General features: G+C 44.4%; 1 protein-coding gene across 2 annotated transcripts; it reads right to left on the minus strand.

The window, feature by feature from the left end:
- Nucleotides 1-822: 822 nt before the first annotated feature.
- Nucleotides 823-20,122, minus strand: Slc26a2 (solute carrier family 26 member 2). 2 transcript variants are annotated; one of them, XM_036204220.1, is made up of 4 exons: nt 19,903-20,122; nt 9,904-10,028; nt 5,844-6,566; nt 823-4,262 (listed from the first exon to the last, which is right to left on the minus strand). In XM_036204220.1, the coding sequence occupies exons 3-4, from the start codon at nt 6,540-6,542 to the stop codon at nt 2,742-2,744; spliced, it is 2,220 nt and encodes a 739-aa protein (XP_036060113.1). In that variant the 5' UTR covers nt 6,543-6,566; nt 9,904-10,028; nt 19,903-20,122; the 3' UTR covers nt 823-2,741. The 2 variants fall into 2 exon arrangements, with proteins under 2 accessions (XP_036060113.1, XP_036060114.1); XM_036204221.1 differs by lacking the exon at nt 19,903-20,122 and adding an exon at nt 15,355-15,381.
- Between the last annotated feature and the right edge of the window lie 497 nt (nt 20,123-20,619).

Below are 20,619 nucleotides of genomic sequence, written 5' to 3' on the forward strand. Positions count from 1 at the left end.
TGTCACTCCAGCACTTGGAGGTGGAGGCAGGACCAAAGGCTCACAAGCACCCTCAGCTACTTGGCTTGTTTGAGGTCAGCCTGCGCTACAGAAGGCCTTGTCATAGAAAACACACACACACACACACACACACACACACACACACACACACACACACACACACTGTATTTCAGTTAAATGATAGCCATTTAACAACATTCATCTTTGTAAACAGTCAGAAAATATTTTACACACTAATGCTCTGAGTGAACAAGATAACGTTTATGAATATGTTCAAAGATTCAAAAAGCAAATGAAAATGGGTTTTAGTGTTGTTGCTGCTGCTGGTGGAGGTAAATTAGGCTTTGGTTCTATATTTGAGCCCTCCAATTATCAGCAATCAAATCAATTTTAATGTTTGATGTTACGAAGATCTCAACCCAAAGAAGACGGCTGCAACAGATTCTGGTGCAACCATGTTTAACAAATGGTTATTAAAAGCAGAATCCTGTTGGCTTTTGTGGGGCAAACACAAACCATAACATAACTCAAGACTTTGCTAATGCATGTATAAAGCTCCAGAACCAATTAAAGCCACACTAAAAACTTACATGTCAAGCAAAGGGCAGGTACTTTCTAAACACTGAACTCAAATTCTTCCATGCTGGTGTTGAATAGATTATAGTTATCTTAAACATGTGCTTTAAAAAAGTGTGTGTGTGTGTGTGTGTGTGTGTGTGTGTGTGTGTGTGTGTCCATGTCCCACGGGGGTCAAGAGAGAGTTAGATCCCCTGGAGCTTGAGTTACAGGTGACTGTGACCTGCCTAATGTGGGTTCTGGGAACTGAACTTGGGACCTCTGCAAGAGTAGCAGGTACTTTTAACTACTGAGGATCTCCCCAGCTGCCACTAACATGTACCTACTAGTCTCTCACTGAGTATTAAACATCTGTAACAGTCTTAATTCCAACCTGGCTTGAGGAAAGGGCAAGTGGGATTTAAAAAAATGACCAGGAGACTGCGATCTTACAATTATTCATAAAGCTAGAGAGTCAAACAAAAGAACAAGCAAGCAGCAGTTAACATTTCTGAAATTCTCGGGCAGAGTTCACGAGGGATGTCAAACTCACATCAGTGTAGTCTTTATCAACATTACCACCCAGAAGACAGAAAGCCAAATCTTCTTCTCTGAGATCGACTGGGATCTCAGAAGGGCATTTCTTACATAAGCAAATGAGACCGGAACACCAACAGAAAAACAACAGGGTCGGTTTTTGGAGAGGGAGAGTGTGCGTGTGCGTGTGTGATGTTTAAAAGCATTCTACCTCAGTAGGTTTGCTGCATAGAGTTTGCATCCCCTAACTATCTGAAATTGTTTTGCATATAAGAACAGGCTAAAACTGATTTTCTACTTTGGCAATCGTTACTTTAATGACCTGGGTAAGTCTTGTAATCTCTCTCTCGCAGGTTAGTGCTCTATGCCTCACTTGGGTGAGCTTCTTTTCTCACCTGTCAAAGTGCTTTTCTGAAGAAACTACTCAGTTCATAACCTAGGGCCAGCTACCAAGAAAGACATAGCAGCAAAACTAGGGCTCTGTGAAAGTCCCAAGTCCTCTTGCATACAAGTTAAAACTGGTTACTGACATCAGTATTTATCGTAGACCAACAGGGTACGTGGAAGTAAACATCAACACTGTTTTCACAGCATCTGCAAAGTAATTATGAACACAATGAGGAAGCACTCTATCACCTCTATAGTCTTCTACAAGCAGCCACTTCTATTTAAGAAAGACTACTAATGCCCAGCAGATCCCTGCTAAAATGCCAGTGGTGGGTTGTTGATGGTGGTGGTAGCATTTCTTAAGAGGACTGTCATTCATTCATTTTTTAAATCTCTCCTTGAATATGCACCACAAGTCCATTTACAGTGCTACAAGAAGCTGCTGAGCCAATAAATATTCTGCTTTGTCTGATGAGACTGATTCAGAAATACCAACTTAAGGCAGATTCCAGGAGAAAGCAGCAGGCTGAGTCAAAGGGGAGACAGAGCTCTCAGAAACAAAGGTAGAGACAAAGAACAAAGACTCTCATGTCTTCATGATTCCGAACTCTTTCCTTACCTACTTATTCTAAATAAAAAAGGCATGACTGAAACATCAGATGTTTACAATAGGGCTTCTGTACAGTGGCAGGCTGGCTGTCAGGGCCAGATGCTCTTAGGACACTATCCCACAGTTCCTGCGTGAAGGAGAGGGAAAACAGTATTTCCAACTACCAGCCAGAGATCTTACTGCTCTCTGGGAGCAAAACACAAACCAGGAATGAATGGCAGTGAGAACAGAACTCATCTGGTTAGGCCCTCATGCTTCACCAGCTCTGGCCCAGCAACGCTGCCTTCTTCCCCTCTCCGCAGAGCCATGCAAAGGCTCCAGTGTGTGCAAAGCAAACCCCAACTTCACCTCTCTGTCTCCTGGAGGACAGAGTTCTGATATACAGCCCCTAAAGTAAAGCGATCAGGTTTGGGGGCTGTGTTACAGTCCCATTCTGTTTATATTGTACCCCAAGAGTGTTTATCTGCATGAAGTCTGAAGCCACAGCATTTTCTTCTTTTTGATTCCCCCCAACTCTAAGCTCTACTGCGCGTGAGAATATCAAAAGGCTTAGCTTCAAAGGAGAAGGATTCCAAGAGTGTACCACCTTCTTCTTTCACAGTAGAAAATGCTGCATGGTGAAATGGCAAGACACTCTTCTTAATTTACTTCCTCAGTCACCAGAAAGACTCAGACCATTGAGAACACACACTCCTTTTTGCTTCTGAGAGGCCACTGCAAAAGCCACCGCTTCAGACAAACTATAGAAGAGAAGATTTTCTTCTTCCTTTTTGCAATATTCTCCTCTGGTCAAGGAATCCCTCACAGAAGGATTGCATTGAGCCAGTAAGACCTGGATACCAACGGCCTCATAATCCCTGCGAACTTCCTTCAGTGTGTGGATCCCTGCTGTATCTAAAAACTGTATCGCACTGCAGTCGATCACGACAGTGTGCAGCTCCAAGGGGTCATGGGAAAGCTGCACTGAAACTTCATCTTGGATCCCAGTGAAAATCACCGTTTCCTTCTTGAGTTTCCTCTTTGCTGCCTTCTTCCAAGCTGCCTTTACCAAGACTGGGTTTAGAGTTTTCTTGTACAAAGCTGATTTAAAGCATTCTTTGTTTATGTAGTAGAGAGGGGCTATGAAGCGGAAAACCTTGATGCCTGGCTTGCTCTGAAGGTTCTTGTAGGCAGAAATGGATTCAAAGATTTCAGACTCTTCTTCCAAACCAAGCAGTGAAACCTTGGGCTTCTGGGTACGGAGGATGACACAGAACATAGAGAAACAAACCCCAACCAGCAGGCCTATTTCTGTGCTTAACAGAGCAGAGGCCAGCATAGTAACAAACCAGATAACTGTGTCCATTCTGTTAACCCTCCACATCTTGGGCAGGTCTCTAAATTTAAGAAGGGCACCCCGGAGGTTTACAATAGTGATCACACCAAGGACACACTTTTGAAGGGAGTAGAATAAAGGAGCTATTACCAGAAGGACCAGCAAAAGAACAAGGGCCGTCACTATAGCCGACAGCTGGGACTGGCAGCCTGTTGATTCTTTAACCAGTGTCTTTGCAAGGGCTGCACTGGTAGTTATGCAGTGGAAGAAAGACGGTATGATGTTGCAAAAGCCAATGGCATACATTTCTTGATTTGCTTTGACCGTGTAGCCGTGTTTCTTGGCAAACATCTCAGAAAGTGACACGGTGATAGCAAAGCCAATGATAGAAATAGCGATGGCATCGACAGCCACATTAGGAATCAGGCTCCAGTCTGGTGCTTTGGGCGGCATAAACCCAGTGGGGATTTGTCCAGCAATACTGGAATTGTAATTCTCGTTCAGTTTTCCAAAATGAGAAGCTAATGTGGCCGCCACAACAACAATGAGTTCGGTTGGAATTGGTGCCTTGAGCTTGGCCTTGAAGTGCTCATTAAGTTCTTTGGTTGGCAAAAGGACCAGGAGACACAACAGGCTGGTGATGAGGTCACAGATATTGGTCTTATGGATATTTCTGAAGATATGGATCCAGGTAGTGATGACTGAGCCTACACCACTGCTCTGAGGAAGGCTCAGCCCGAGGAGGTACTTGGCCTGAGACGTGAGGATAGTGACGGAGGCACCGGTGACAAAGCCACTCAGCAAGGCGTCTGAGAGGTAGACCGAGATAAAGCCCACTTGAAAGAAGCCCATGGCTACCTGGAAGGGAGCACAGGCAAGTGTTAAGGATGGGCATGAGCTCCTCAGGTCACGCCACCCTGGCCTGCCTTGCACGGTGACAGACTATCAGTACCGAGAGTGTCAGAGCTAAAAGAAACGCAATCACACGTGACTTTTCACGTCACAAGGTAAGAAAGCTTGCCTAAAATCGCATTCACTGGCTCACCTATAATGAGGACTTAGGGTTTCTACCTTATATGATAATTTGAAACTGGGGCATAGTTCAGGTTGCTTTCAAAGAGTATTTTCAAGGCTCCAAACACATGTATGCAGACTCAAATTAGAGAAATTCTTCTTCTACTTAAGAAAACATTTTCTCCAAATTAAAATTTATTACTGTAAAATGGAAGGTTTCTGAATTTTATTTTTGGAGGCAAGGTCTCATGGTCCCAGGATAGTCTTGAACTTTGATGACCCCAAACTCCTGATCATCGTGCTTCTATCTCCCAAATTACAGGCATGTACCACTATCCAACTGAAAGTAAAATTTCAGCGGGTAGAAAAATTAGGTTCACATCAAAACTGAACCACGCTCTGTTCTGCCTCTGAGTCAGCAGTACTGCTACTATATCCTTTTCTGCCCATCCGCAGAGTTCTGTTACCCTCCTCACCTTGGGGAGATATATACTAAGAAAGCCAATGTGCACTCAAGGCAACACAACCCATCACCCCCTTCTGAATCTCCCACCTCATCCAAGTACCAAATAAAGCCAACTATTCTTCCTCTTTATTTCCTGGCATCCAATGCCTACAATAGAGAATAGGTTTAATGTTGGTATTGATTTCTGGATGCTAAAAGGCAGGGGCACAATCATAGCAGCAGATTAGCAGGTTCCATGGGAGACTCAAGAAGGTTTGAATTTGTAATCATTTCTCTTGGCTGGTAAAATGCTGGTCTTCAAGTTTTCTCTCCCTCTTCATCAATCCAAGAGAACTACTAAATCTAGTAGAAGTCTCTCACTAGACTAGCTATTCTTAAGGAAGGTGGGATCTGGCAGTAATCTGAACAACTCTGGCATCCCTTTTCCCTCCCCTCCCCCTCCCCCATCAATCACCCTCTTGTTAAAAATCAGTCACACGTGATCTTAAGCAAATCCAGTGTTTTCTACATAGGAAGTTGAGAATTGTACTAGTTGGTCTGAGGACTGACCCTTTCTGGTCTAATTTTTTTTTTTTTTTAAATATCTGATTGTTGGCCGCTGCTTACGAGGCAGCCTAGGAACAGGCAGGAAAGCCAGCCTATTTTACCAGTGAAATGTGGAGTTTGGCTTTGGGTCCGACCATTCACAGCTAAGCACCCAGTAAATGGTAGCTTTAATACAACCCCTCACAGCCCCCACAGTAGAGATTTTGAATATAGTGATTACTTCTGCCAGAAATAACCAGTTGTTAAGTCTCTCCCTCCCTTTTTGTCTCTCCTGGTGTCTCAGGGTCTCACCATGTAGTTCTGGGATTTGCTATGAAACCAGGCTGGCCTCGATTTCACACGTCCTCCTGCCCCCGCTTCCCGCTCCGAGTGCTGGGCCACCACACCTGATCTAACTGGTCACCATTCCTTACCTGATAAACTCCAGCCATGAAGGTCACAGTGCTGCCAATTTTAATGGCATAATCACTTTTGTTACAAAGGCCATCTAATGTATGGTTTACTAACAGGGATCCATTTGAGACCACCGCTAACGAAGAAGGTGTAGCAGTCATGTCAGGGCAGGCTTTATGTAGTTCCCGGTCAACTACCTCACCGATCATAAGGCACAGTATTCCAAAAATGCCCACAGAGATGTGGCGAGAGGTACCAAACAGGCAATAAATGATGCTGGCAAAAAACGATGTATACAGACCATAGATAGGCTGCTGGCCAGCCAACAGCGAGTAAGCAATAGACTGGGGCACCAAAAGTATGCCCACAATCAGGCCAGACATCACATCACCTAAAATGTTCTTCTTCAGATCGTATTTTGGGAGCCACCGCAAAACAGGAAGGAAATCAAAGACCGCGCTCCTGACTTTGGCTGGGCTACACCGGCAGCTCTTCTGCAGCTTTCTGATGACAGCTTTTTTGATGTCAGTGTCTGGCTTCTCCTGAGGTTCCAGGTGGATCCTACGATAAGGTCTGCACTGATCGCTGGTCTCAAACTGTGGTAAGTCAGTGCTTGAGCCCCTCTGAGCCTCCGGGGGGACCTCGGCCGGAAGGCTGAAGGCTTCTTCAGGTAAGTCCCTTGGTGAAGGGTCATGTTGCTCTTTATTTTCCAAAGACATTTCTGGAGATAGATGGTTTACTTCCTACCCCAGAGAAAAACATATACGTTAGCTTATAAACTAGTTCTCAGTGCTCACATGTATTAGCAGTCCTGCTTCTCATTCGTGGGGTTAAAGAATTCCATTTGGGGTAGGCTTTTTCTTTTGAGGCAGACCAAGCAGTTTAAAGTTCACAGAGATCCACCTGCCTCTGCCTCCTTCATATAGGAATTAAAAGCATAGGCTAACATGCCCAGTCTGGGGTAGAAATCTTAGATATCTACTCCTTTATTGAGCCTCATCTGCCCTGGTCTGAGAGAGGTCAGGGAGAAAGGCCAGAAGTAGACTGTGTGCAGCAAGTCACTGGGTTGGTACAGAACTTCTCAAGAACACTAAAGACTCTCCTTTGTATCTCCCGGGATCCCCTGAAGATTTTTCTCAAAAAATATATCAGGGCAGCCTTTCTCCTTTCCATATGCTACCAATGGTCTTCACAGGCTGAGTAGAGAAGTAACGTTGCCCAGAACTTCCACTTGGAAGAAACACAAGTGACCCTGCATCTCTGGGCCCTAAACTGCAGATCTAGTGCCAAAGGATCTACCACTAGGAAGTAGAAGAAAACAAAACAAAACAAAAAAGAAAAGACAACAAAAGGTCTTACAACAACAGGAAGAGAACCAGGCTCCTAAAGGAGCAGAGTAGATTGTCAGTGAATTAGTTCCTCATAAACTGTGAGTTTGGCCTAGTGTGGTAGTTTGTACGTAATTGGCCCCCATAGTCTTGTAGCGGATGGCACTATTAGGAGGTGTGGCTTTGTTGGAGTGGTTATGGTCTTGTTGGAGGAAGTGTGTCACTGTGGGGATGGGCTTTGAGGATACTGCCCAGTGTCTCAGTTGACTTCCTATTGCCTTCTGATCAAGATTTAACCAGCACCATGTCTGCCTACTCTGCCATGCTCCCTGCCATGATAATAGACTGAAACTATAGGTGGGCCACCCCAATTAAATGTTTTCCTTATAAGAGTCATGGTGTCTCTTCATAGCAATAAAAACCCTAACTAAGACAGAAGTTGGTACCAGGGACTAGGTATTGTGATAGGCCTGAGCATATTTTTGTTTGGAGGAATGTGGACATTGGTATTTTGGTTTAGGAAAGCAGTGGATGCTTTAAGTACTACCTAATAAGCCATATTAGTAGGAGCATGGAAGACAGTGGTGCTAAGTTATTTGAACTGTGGGGATCAAGAGGTTTCAGAGGAGAAGACTATTAGTACATGGTCTTGTGATATTTTGATGAAGAAAGTGGCTGCTTTTTGCCCTTGTCCAAAGAGTCTGAGGCTAACGTGAAGAGATTTAGATTAATTCTGTTGGCAGAGGGAATCTCAAAACAGCCTAGTATAGACTCTGTTGTGTGGTTATTAGTGGTTAACTCTAATGAAGATTTATAATGAAAAAGAGCAAACTAGGCAAGGAAAAATACAAAATGTAAAATTTGAGGAGAAAAAAGCACCAGGAAGCAGAATGGAGCTAAATCCTGTGTTCTAGGAGTAAGGAGTTAAGAAATGGAATAAAGGGATAGGTGACATCAGGGCAAGATTCCACCCAGCTAAGTTTCCAGCTTGTGAAAAGGAATTAAAGAAAAGCTTAGAGCCAGGTGTGGTGGTGCACGCCTTTAATCCCAACACTTGGAAGGCAGAGGCTGGTGGAGTTTGAGACCAGCCTGTTCTACAGAGCAAGTTCCAGAACATCCAAGCTTAGGCAGTGAAGGAAACCATTGAAAACAGAACACTGGTGAAGATATAATTGAACAAGGAGGCCTTGTTCCAGTCCCAGCAAGCAGCAGAACCTGGCAGCTTCAGCCATGTGGTTCTGGCTTTAGAGTTATGGACAGAAGAAACGAGCTATGGAATTTGCCTCCATGCCTAAAGAAAACCTCTAAGGCCAGGCATGTGTCAGGGGCATCCCTGAATGGAGGCCTGGTAGAAAGGCCATTGCTTAAAGCTGTGAAGTTGAAGCCTGGATTGCCTTGGAGAACCCAAGATGTCAGAGGTGCCAGAATAGTGCAATATCTACTGAGGAGAGCTGCTAACAGGGAGTGGAACCAGCCCAAAAGTGAGAAGTGTGTTGCGGTCAACAAAGCTGAATGGAGTTGGAGATCTGAAGAGCATTTTGACACTAGATATAAAGATGCAGAGTTTGGAGTTTGCCCAGCTGGTTTTTGGTCTTGTTTTGGTCCAGTATTTCCTCACTATGCTCCCTCCCCTACATTTTGGAACAGTAATGAATGTATATCCTGTGTCATTATATGTTGGAAATATGTGATATGCTTTTTGAGTTTGATTTTACAGGGGATTACAGTTAAGACAATGCAGCAATCTCAAAAGAGATTTTGAACTTTGAACTTTTAAACACTGTTGAGACTGTTATAGACTATGGGGAATTTTGAAGTTGGACTAAATACATTTTGCATTATGATATTGTTACAAGCTTATGGGGGCTAGAGAGTGGAATATGGTAGTTTGAATGTAATTGGCCCCTATAATATCATAGGGAGTGGTACTATCAGATATGGCCTTGTTGGAGGAAGTGTGTCACTGTAGGGGTGGGCTTTGAGGTTTCCTATGCTCAGGATACTACCCAGTGTCTCAGTTGACTTCCTGTTGTCTTCTGATCAAGATTTAACCAACACCACATCTACCTGCACTCTGCCATGCTCCCTGCCATAATGATAATGGACTGAACCTCTGAAATTGTAAGTGAGCCACCCCAATTAAATATTGTCCTTGTAAGAGTTGCTGTGGTCATGGTGTCTCTTCAAAACAATAAAAACCCTAAGACACCTAGCACGGCCATCTCTCTGTCAAGACCTTAATCATTTTGTAAAATCCGGCTGAAATGCTACCATCACTAACAGCACCAACCAATCCCCTTAGCTCAAAGCGATCAGTTCTCCCTCAGTGTCCTGTGGTATTCAGTACCTGTTAACCAAGCAGGAGGCTCTGCAGCTCCTGCAGGAAAGGGCACACCCTCCTATCCACCAATGTGGTCATCACCAAGTGTAACACTGAGATGTTCAAATCAATCAAAGAACAAACACATAGTGACTATGCCCAAATAAAGGCAAAATAGATGGAGGACTGGAAGTTTTGAGTTGACAGGAAAACAAAAACAAAAACAAACAAAAAACTTTTGTCAGGTTCTAAAGACCTATCATTACCAAGGTGTTACAATCTAAGAGCCCATATTCTAATTCAAGAACACAAGACACAAAAAATTACCCATGTTTCTTTAACTTAGGTTGAACAAGAAAAAAAGCAATAATTATTTTGATGGTCTTTAGGAAATCCAGAAGGGGAAGAGGCCAGATCCAGAAGACTACTGACCCTGAGCAGGTCAAACAGTTAGTGGGCTGGTCCTCAATGCAGCGTTCCGCCTTCTCACTTCCTGTTTTCCTGAGCCTGTTTGATTTCCTGTCTGGGGCAGTCTTTGGTCAAGAGGTTCTTTTAACCTAAGATAAGAAAAAGAAATGTTAAAACACTACTACTTCTACTAATAACCAGACACAAATTTCACCTCTATGGCTGCTATAAAGGAGGAAAATAAAAACAAATTGAAAACATGTCTAAAAAAACGTAAAGTAAGAATCAAATAGCATCGGGCGGTGGTGGCGCACGCCTTTAATCCCAGCACTCAGGAGGCAGAGCCAGGTGGATCTCTATGAGTTCGAGGCCATCCTGGTCTACAGAGCGAGATCCAGGAAAGGCACAAAGCTACACAGAGAAACCCTGTCTCGAAAACCTCCCCCACCCGCAAAAAAAAAACTCAAATAGCACTAAATGAGAAAGCCAATAGAAACAAATGTTGAATATAACAGAGTATCCAAGAGTGACATATCAAACTATTTAAACACAGAATTAAAATCCCCAAAGAGGAAGACAGAGAATGGGCAGAGGAAATATCTCGAAGTTTAATGGCCAAGAATTGTTAAACATTCAAGAAACACTGAAATAGAGGTCCAGGAATCTGGAGACTATCCAGAAGGACAAACAGAAAAGCAAAACCCAGCACTTAACTATCACGGTTGCTCAGAGGACACTTCTGAAGACAGACACATGCCACTCACACAGGGACAAGGAAGGGATTTCAGTTCATGTCCTGGAATCAGTGGAAGTCAGGAGATGATTTCTTTAAAGCAGTAACTTTTAACCTAGAGATCCACACTCAGCAAAAATCCTTTAAAAAGATGGACACACTGAATTTATTATGAGCAGATCAGTGTGTGTCCACACATGCAGGAGCTCGTTTGCTTGACACCCCCTCTTCATAGGGAAATTTTTAAAAAGATCTATTAGGATGGTGTTTAACTTTAATCATACCAATTTTGGCAATACAAAATTTTTTAATTTAATCACTGTGTAGCTTTGGCTGGGATGTTACTTGTTATGTAGACCAGGCAACTTCAGACTCATAGAGATCCACTTGCCTTTGCCTCACAAGTGCTGGGATTAAAGGCATGTACCACCATGCCCAGCCTAATTTTTATTTTATTTCATGCATGTGTGTTTTTGCGTGCATGTATGCATGTGCATTACTTGCATCCAGTGCCTGTGGAGTCCAGAAGTGGGCAATGGATCCCCTGGATTTGGAATTACAGAAGCTTGTAAGTCATTATGTGGGTGATGAGAACTGAATTTAAGTCTTCTGGAAGAGCAACCAATGCTCTTGACTTCTAGGTTCTCTCTTTTAGCCACGACAATCACATCTTTATGTCTGTTCTTTTACAACAAGAAATGTCACACTACAGAGCTCCAATCCTGAGTGTGTAGCTCTGCGGTAAGAACTACACTACTGACCTGACAGTCTAAAGGTACTTGCAAAGAAAACCATTGGTGGGGGTGAGGAAGAGGAGCTAGAAGCGATTCGTTGTGACCGAGATTCCATGAGTATGTATGGTGATATTTTATTTGTACTGAAATGTAATTTTATATGTATGTTAATAAATAAAGTTGCCTGGGGGTCAGAGCTAATAGCAAGCCATAGCAGAAGCCAGGCAGGGTGGTGCACACCTTTAATCCAGATCACATGACAGGCAGATCTCTGTGTGTTCAAGGATATAGCCAGCATGGAGTCACACACCTTTAATCTCAATACCAACCATAGAAACCTAGAGGTCTGTATAGACAGGCAGTGACGAGGAGGTCATGTGGTTGGGTTTACAACCAATAAGAAGGCAGAACAGAAAGTCAATAAAAAGACAGACACACAGGAAGTAGGTCTCTTTTTGAGGGGAAGGACGGCAGCAGCAGTGAAGGGTAAGAAAGGTTTTTTAGTGTCAGCTCTCAGCTACTGCTCTGACCTCTTGGGCTTTTAACTCTGCATTTAGCTCTGTGTTTCTTATTTAATAAGACTGTTACATCTACAAGTATGCATGCCTAGTCTCGTGAAGCATCTTCTTAAAACTCACCCTTTACATGGTCACTTGCTTGTTTTCCTCTGAAATAACAACAGTTTTTCACTTTTCCCACTCAAAGTACAAAAAAACCATGAAGTTCTGAGCTCTCCCATTGCACACTTGAGACATAATGTAGTTCAAGCATTACAGCACTGTCCACACAGGGATAATCAAATCCTGGATGACTCGGTAGCACACAAAAAGCCAGGACATAGAAAGAATGGAAATAATGTCATTCCATTAGACCTAAGATTCAGATACTCCTGTTGGCTCCTTTACATCTCCATGTTGATATATTTATAAAATAGACCTGTATAAGCAAATTTGCTGTTACTATTTCCAGTCAGGTTTAAAACCTCAAATCAGCCACCCAGAAAAAACAGATAATAAGAAAGATTATCTTGTTAACCTCAAAAACTAAGAGGTCGATTTGATGATGACTCAAAACACTGGAATTTGACAGCAAATGCTAGGTGCTTACTTAGAACTCTTTGGTGAGGTGTATTTGGTAAAAGTAAGGCATGGCCACAAGATTCTGTCCTCCAAACACACTGCAAATTGCTGTATTAGGTGTACCAACTGGTACATGAACCACCACTCAATTCCTTACATACTTCAGCCTGCCATCATTTTTGTTGTTGTTGTTGTTGTTAAATCTCTTTGCAAATGATGCCCAAAGTCTCTGAACACAGCAAGACCTGCAGAGAAGACAATATTCTTGGAGAATGGATACCTAATGTCAATAGAGCAATTCTAAATTAGATTTCTTCATCTATGGCTTATGAGATATGTGGTAGAAAGTCTGGATTAGCAAACTCTGGATGAGAAGATTTCAGGTCCCCAGAACCTCACATAACCAATGTTGATGGAAAATTCTCTGAGATAACTGTGACCCCAGTATTCTGTATAATCCACTCTGACACATCTGTGTCACAGTTGTCAGATTACTAAATCTGAGCAGACCTGACTTGCCGCGGACTGGATCTCAGCTAGACCACCAGACCGAGGGAGAACGGGGTGAAGGTACTCAGGATAAGTGGGATTCGGCGAGTGACAGACAGCCACAGACACGAGAGTATGTTGTGAAGCTGCTGCAATTTTACTCAGACCCAGCAGTGAATTTTATACAGTGACTTGAGGAAACACGGCAATCGGCCAGTAGGGTGATAGACATAGAATCAACAATGTAGTTACACACTTTTCTCAGAATGATTAACAGATCTCATGAGTATAGCCTTTACTTTTTCTTTTGTGGTTCCTCATCCGGACAGAGAACATTACGGCCCTAGCTGTAGTTTTCCTTCTACACCTTTGTTCTGTATCAAAATTAAACCCTTTCCATCATTGTTCTAACCATGGTTTCATTTGTGTGAAAATATTTTAACCTTTGCCTGTGGGTAAGAAGGCACCAGGGGGGTTGGTACCTAGCTAATCTTTCCATGAACTGTAACTTATGCCATTCTGTTTTCATACCATTATGATTCACACATCGGTTCCCATGTACGTCATAAGCTCCCGTAAAAGGTAATGGCTCTAAATAATTATTATATCTAAGATTAAAGTTAGGGGGTTGCCACCATCGACCCCTTGATGAGAAACTTTATTTGTCCCTGAATAATTCTTGTAGGAATGGCTAATTCCTGGAACTGCTTCCTCGCAGCTGCTGTGGGCTGCGCGTGTGAATTGCCTATGAGTGCCTGTACCTTTACTTTCATTCTCTCTTTGCTAGAATCTTTGTCCTTCTGAATTATAAGTTCTTTCTGCTCTAAATCATTCATGAATTCCCCCAAACTTTAGGGACCCTCTTGAACTGTTGGCCTAAAAGCTTGAATCATAGGTGGGGGTATCAAAGCCACTTTTGAGGAATCATAACTCTCTTTATGGGGCACATCAGGAACATTAAGAGTTAACTTCTTGGAATTAATACACAAGGAAACAACAATAATTACAGCTGCAAAGAGAAGAAGGCAGAGTGCCAGCCAGCCTCTGCAAGCAGATCTGTGTGGTTCCGTGTAGCCTGGCACCTTGATTCGGGCAGATTGATGAGGGGTCGCCGGGGGGCATAGACCCGAGGGCCACGAGCCCCCCTTTCCCACGTAACTACCTCATCCAAGGCATTTGTCACACGGGTGACACCGTCGTGGGCGTGGCACTGACTAGTGCTCCTTTTCACAGATTGTTCTGGAAAGATTCTCATTTTTTAGTCTTTCAGCAGTTGCTAAATAAAACACATAGTATGTAACTTGTATAATGATACATACCTATAATCCCTGTACTTGGGGGATCAACAGTTCAAGGTTATCCTCAGCCTATACAGCAAGTTTGAGGCCAGCATGGTCTACATGAGACCATGTCTCAAAACAAACCTAATCTTATATACATAAGATTATATGTATGTATATAAAATTACATATGTAAAACACACACACACACACACACACACACACACACACACACACACCCCACATCATTTCAATCACCTAGTCCCTTCATCAAGTCCCCATATTCATCTAGTCCATGGCAGACTGGCTATTTTGTTTCACATGTGTAAGAAATTTAGGTCTCAATGGAGCCTCTCATCTCCTCCTTTGAGTTCAATCCCTTTTGCTGACTCCTTACTAGCAGTAGGGGATGGGGTAATAAACTGTGGTTCTGTATTTCCTAGTTTTATGCCATGTAGTGCCACAGTCTGCCACACAAGCGGGCTGCCATTCTCCGTAATCTGCTGCCATTGCCACCATCTGCTCTGTGCTGGCTGGGGACAGGCATGGCCGCAGAAGACGGGAGCAATCCATAGCCCAGCTACCCTCTATCCCCAGCTCGGGGCGTTGGGGCACCAAAGCAGTGTCAAGAAAGCAGCAGGTTGGGTCAGCAGCTACCTCTTCCCTCAACCCGAAGGCAGACAGATTCTTTTAGCAAACAGCATATGCCAGACTGAAACCCTGCTTGACATAGCAAAGAAATAAAGTTCAGGAAATGAAACAAGTTAGTTAAAAACAAACAAACACTTAAGGGGCAGAGACAGGTGGATCTCTGTAAGTTCCAGGACAGCCTGGTCTACATAGCAAGTTCCAGGACAGTCAGAGCTATACAGAGAAACCCTGTCACAGGGGGAATAAAATAGCGCAAAGAATGGAAAGGAGGTTGGAACCCTAAGGTCTTATCTTAGATGAGAAGTCGTGCATTGTTTGAAGAGAGGAGCCTTCACTACAGAGATAGATTATAAGCAAGGGTAACCACTAAAATTTTAAGGTAAAAATACTAAATCATTAGCTGAGATAAAATTTTAAAAAATCAGAAAATTATATAAATTATATGTTTTTGTTTGTTTGTTTTTCGAGACAGGGTTTCTCTGTGCTGCCCTGACTGTCTTAGAACTCACCCTGTAGACCAGGCGGACCTCAAAATCACAGAGATGAGTTAAAAGCAGGCACCACCTCATCCGGCAGGAATCATAATATTCTTAACCTAAGAGAAAGCAGGAAAAAAGAAAACTCTCAAAACTTTGAAACTGAAAAAGAGCTTTCAAGATGCAGTATTTAATTAAACATAAAACCACACTAAATATAAACATCTAAATATATATAAACTTATAAAATCTAAAATCTAAACCCTTCCTGCCAACCTTTGAACATCAGTGTTCATGAAAGCACTGTCATGGTGGAGACAACTGAACTATCTATCAGTGCATGTGCAGGTAAACAAAATGTGGTTCAGCCTTGTAGTGGTTATTCGGCTATTATACTAACCATGCTTAAAAGTTTAGTATTTTTCAGCCAGGTGGCGGTGGCGCACACCTTAAATCCCAGCACTCGGGAGGCAGAGGCAGGTGGATCTCTGTGAGTTCGAGGCCAGCCTGGGCTACCAAGTGAGTTCCAGGAAAGGCGCAAAGCTACACAGAGAAACCCTGTCTTGAACAACCAAAGTTTAGTATTTTTCATTTCAACATAGATGAATAATTTTTAAAGATATTTTAAAAGATAGGTGTGGGTTTGTGTGGGAGTGTGTGTCCTTGAGGACAGGTGCTCCTAAGACTCAATCTGTGACCCAGCAATGCCACTCCTTGGCAAATGCTTGAAGTACTCAACCCCCTACTACACAGTCACTTATTTGGAGGACCTGAGCTGGATCTAGCCTGGACAAGACTATTGGCTGCTTCCCTCCCTCGGCCTCCTGCACAGCACCTTCTGGTATTATGAAAGCTGGTCCTCAAGGAACATTTATTTTCCTAGTTATGTTCATTCCTGCTCTAGTCACAATAGCTAGGGGGTGGATATAACTTCATTGTCCTTCAACATTTGAATGGATGATGCAAATGTGGCACATACACAATGGAATACTATTCAGCGGTAAAGAAAAGTGAAGTTATGACATTTTCAGGTAAATGGATGGAATTAGAAAGTATTACATTGAGGTAGGTAGGTAACCCAGGCCCACATGTACTCTCTCATCTGTGGTTTCTAACCCCAGATCTTCAGATGGGAGTATATATAACCTGGAGTAACCATGGAAACCTGAGAAGTCAAAAGAGATTTGACCTAGGGGGAGGAGGTGGAGCCTTAGAAAGGGGAACAGGAGGACATAGGTTTTTGTTGGTCAGGGAGTCAAGAGTCACCCGAGACAATAGAGGCTACTGCTGTGGCCCTTGCTTGCCTCCCAGGAATTGGAGGTTTAGTCACTATTGCTGCAGACACTGCATTTCAGACACAGGACTCAGAGGATCTGAGCTTGATCTGACTTGAAAGCCTCCTCCCTGAGGACTAGCTTCCATGGAACCATGCAAACTCCCAAAAGAGGGAAAACACCAACAGTCCTACCCATCTGTGATGCCTGTGAACCACAACAATGATCAGCATAGCGAGATATCCCTAGGGCTGCAATAATGGCACTCCTATCCTGACGGTAACCAACAGCCATCTGACTGGAGGAATGTATGCCTGACACTGGAAACCTAGCCAACTACCTAGGGCTAGTGAAGTCATGAATCTCAGAGGAGGGCCTACCATGGCCAGTGTACTAATCAGCATAATTACTAACTTCATTCTAAATACTCATCCCTCTGTCCACAGAGAAGTGTAGCTGTCACCCCTCATCAAAGAAGGTTCTCTTGCAGCAGATGGATGCAATTACAGAAAACAAGAGGTCAAAATCAGAAACCACCTGGTCAGGGAGTGTCCAGCCCCAATGTGCACACCTACAACCCAGCTTCCACACCTGAGGCTCAGGAAACACTGTGGAGGAAGGGGCAGAAAGCCTGGAAGAGCCAGAGGGCCGGGAAACTACTGTGAGACTGTCTCATAGAAACGATGGGGAAGCTTCACCCATGATACCTCAACAATATGGCTGCCTAAACAAGACCAGAACAAGGCCGACACCGTAGACATGTCAACACGGAAGGAGGCAGTCCCACTGGGCCCTAACCCAGACAAAGAACTATAGACAACCAAGGAATGGTAAGTAAGAGTGGGTGAATTAGTCTTTCCCTGGGATGAGCTTCCAATACCAAATGGTCAGCTCTGAAATCATATACATTCAAGTAACATTGAACAAACTCAGTACGTTGTATTTGTATATTTATGCACTTATGGGTCTATGTAACAATAACAGTTAAAAAGAAGGCAAATATTTGAGAGGAAGTGAGGGGGGGCATTGGGAGATTTGAAGGGAGGAAATGATATAGTTATATTTTAATTAGGAATTAAAATAAATGTATAGCCACGTATATGTGTGCATATATGTGTGCATGCTATAGCGTAGATGCCTTTTTAATTAAAAAATTATTGTATGTGTACATGTGCGGTTCTGTGTGTAGGAATATGAGTGTGAGGGCTGGGGACAACTTTGTGGCATCAGTTCTTGCTTTCCACCTCCTTCTGCCTTCACATGAGTTCTGGGGATTGAAGTCAGTAATCAGACTGAAGTCAGTAATTGCCTTTGCCCACTAACCCATCTTGATGGCCCTCTACTTTATTTTCTGAAACAGGGTCTCTCACTGAACCCAGAGCTCACACTGTTAGCTAGGCTGGTGGGCCAGTGGGCTCCTGAGATCCTACTGTTTCTGCCTCCCATGACACTCACAGTGGCCATGGCCAGCTGTTACGTCGGCGCTGGGGACTTGAACTCAGGTCCACCTGCTTGATAGTAAGCACTCTTAACGCACTGAGCCATCTCCCCAACACTCCATTTATGTTTTATATTTTAAGCACACACCATTAAAATTCTTTCATTTTCTACCAGGAGCAACAGTATAAAATTTATGGTTACCATAACAGCATCCCAGATGAGTTCAACCAACCAAGCTCTGGCTTCTTCCACAGCTTTTTGTTTATTTTCTTCTAGCTGGAATGCCCTTCCCCAATTATATTCACAACTTGTTCTTTCTTATTTCTCTCCAAGTCACCTTACCAATCAGTCTCTTACTAAACACAGTATGTAAAATAGCACCCCTGCCATCTCCAGATCTACCTCTCTGGAGCCATCCGTCACCTCTCTTTGGCTTGACGTTTTCCCCCATGACCTTTTTTTGCCACCTCATATTGTACATTCTCAAAAATGCATTCTAATTATGTGTATATGTACGCATGTGCATGCGTGCTTGTAAGTGTGTGCGCCCTTGGAGGCCAGAAGAGAGTATCAGATCCTTATCAGTTACAGGTGGTTGTTAGGCATCCCCATGGCATCACCCAGGTCCCCTGCAGGAGCAATACATTCTCAAGCACTGAGCCATCTTTCCAGCCCCTACACCGGCAACCTCAAATTGCTTGCCTAACACCTATGAAGTGCTTTACAAGTATTTGTAAAGTGGATGAACGACAGCTTTAAGAGCTTTGCCGGAAGGAAAAGGAATCATTTCCTTTATTCTCATCTCACTCACTGTGTGCACCTCTTTGTACAAGATACTATATCCAAGACTGCATCAAAATCCTAAAGTCTGCTTAGCATCAACCTGGGTTTTTGCTTACTCCAAGTTTATACTATCTACTTTCCAAACTTACCCTAGAACACAGTGTGGAGATGTCCTCTAGCTTTTCCTGTAGGAGGCAGCACATCACAGTACTATACAGTGATTTTCAGCATAGATGCTGCTAAAAATGCAGATTCTTGGTCCCGCCCCTGCAAACCATAGGAAACAGAAGCCTCTGTATTCCAGGTGATGTGGAGCTAATGAGCTGGGACCAGAGCTGGCAAAGCAATAGGAGAGATCCGATATCCATTCGGATCCCGGTTACTGTTCAACAGCTTTATGGTGCTGGATGGAAACTACCTGACATCAATTTTTGTCTGGTAAAATGGAAATTACCAAGTATCTCACACAAGTGAAGACCTCAGAACAGTCCAGTACTCGAGACAGAAGTATTTAAGCAATACCTAATAGCTATTTGCCTCTGTCTCCGGCAATCCTTAACATTCGTAAGTGACCCTCCATTTTACTACTGATCTAAATTTCAAAAACAAGAATTTCTTCTATATGCAACACAGTACATCCCATAAAGAATCATGGGGTTAGAGCTATGAGCACAGTCCAGAAGCACACTTAGGGGAGGCCTCAGGTTCAATCCCCAGCAACCCTACAAAGAGCCGAGGGGCAAAGAGGAAAAATAGCACTAGTCTGCGAGAGAAAAGGACACTGCACTGGGGGAGAGGTGGGGTTCAGTTACTACCTCTGCCAGGGGCTTGCTCTGTCATTTTAGGTGTCCGTTCACCTCAACCACTGGAAGAATCCCAACTCTAGCGAGGGTGAAAGGATTTCTGTACTGAGTTTTGTACCTAACCACGAGTGGAAGGTGGAGATGGCTCCTCCGTCCAGCCCGGACGCACACCAGCCCACTTTGCAGGTCGGCCGGGTACGAGGAGGGCAGCACCTGTCCCGTCCAGGCGCCGGCAGACGCCCTGCAGACCGCGGCGCTCCCCTCCCGCCTCCCGTCCTCACCTTAAGGCTCCGGGCCGCCATCCACGGGCTCCCGCGGCGCGTCCTCCCCCTAACACCGGGCCGCGGGGACGCCGCCGCACGGGCACAGGCAACCGGGCTGCGTGCGAGCCTCCCTTTAACCCCCGGGCCCCCGTCCCCGCCCATGGCCCGGCCCCGAGGAGGCGGCCCGCCGCCGTCACCCGCGGAAAGGTGCGGAAGGAGCCCAGCCAGCGCCGCGCCGTGGCGGTCACGTGGGTTCCGCGGCGCGACCGCCGGCCAATCACCGGGACGGACCCGCGACCGCGCCGTCCCCCCGGGTCGCTCGCTTTCTCGTGATTGGCTGTTCCGGACCGCCTGCCACGCGTCCAAGGTCTGTGGATCCAGCGGTCTACTGCTCGGGCTCCAGCCCGGCTCCAGCTAGCCGGCTGCAGAAGATCCCGGGGCTCGCGGGAGCGCGCCCAGCTCGCCCGTGAAGTCTTCGAATGGCCCCAGGACTCTTTCTCCACCCAAGAGCCTATAGCCAGAGGGTGCTTTTAAAGATGTAAATGGAAATGCAAAGATAAATACGAAATTTCACCCCAACTCTGGTTTGATTACCTCCCTGGCTTTTCATGGTCGTTAGGGAAGAAAATCAAACGCCCTCTGTGCTGGGACCACCACAACTGTTCATTTCTGCTACACGGAGGAGAAATCCGTGTCTCTCTCTGCGTCCCAAGTGCTGGGATTAAAGGTGTGCAC

The sequence above is a fragment of the Onychomys torridus genome, chromosome 13 (assembly GCF_903995425.1).
Source record: "Onychomys torridus chromosome 13, mOncTor1.1, whole genome shotgun sequence".
NCBI classification, from domain to species: Eukaryota; Metazoa; Chordata; class Mammalia; order Rodentia; family Cricetidae; genus Onychomys; species Onychomys torridus.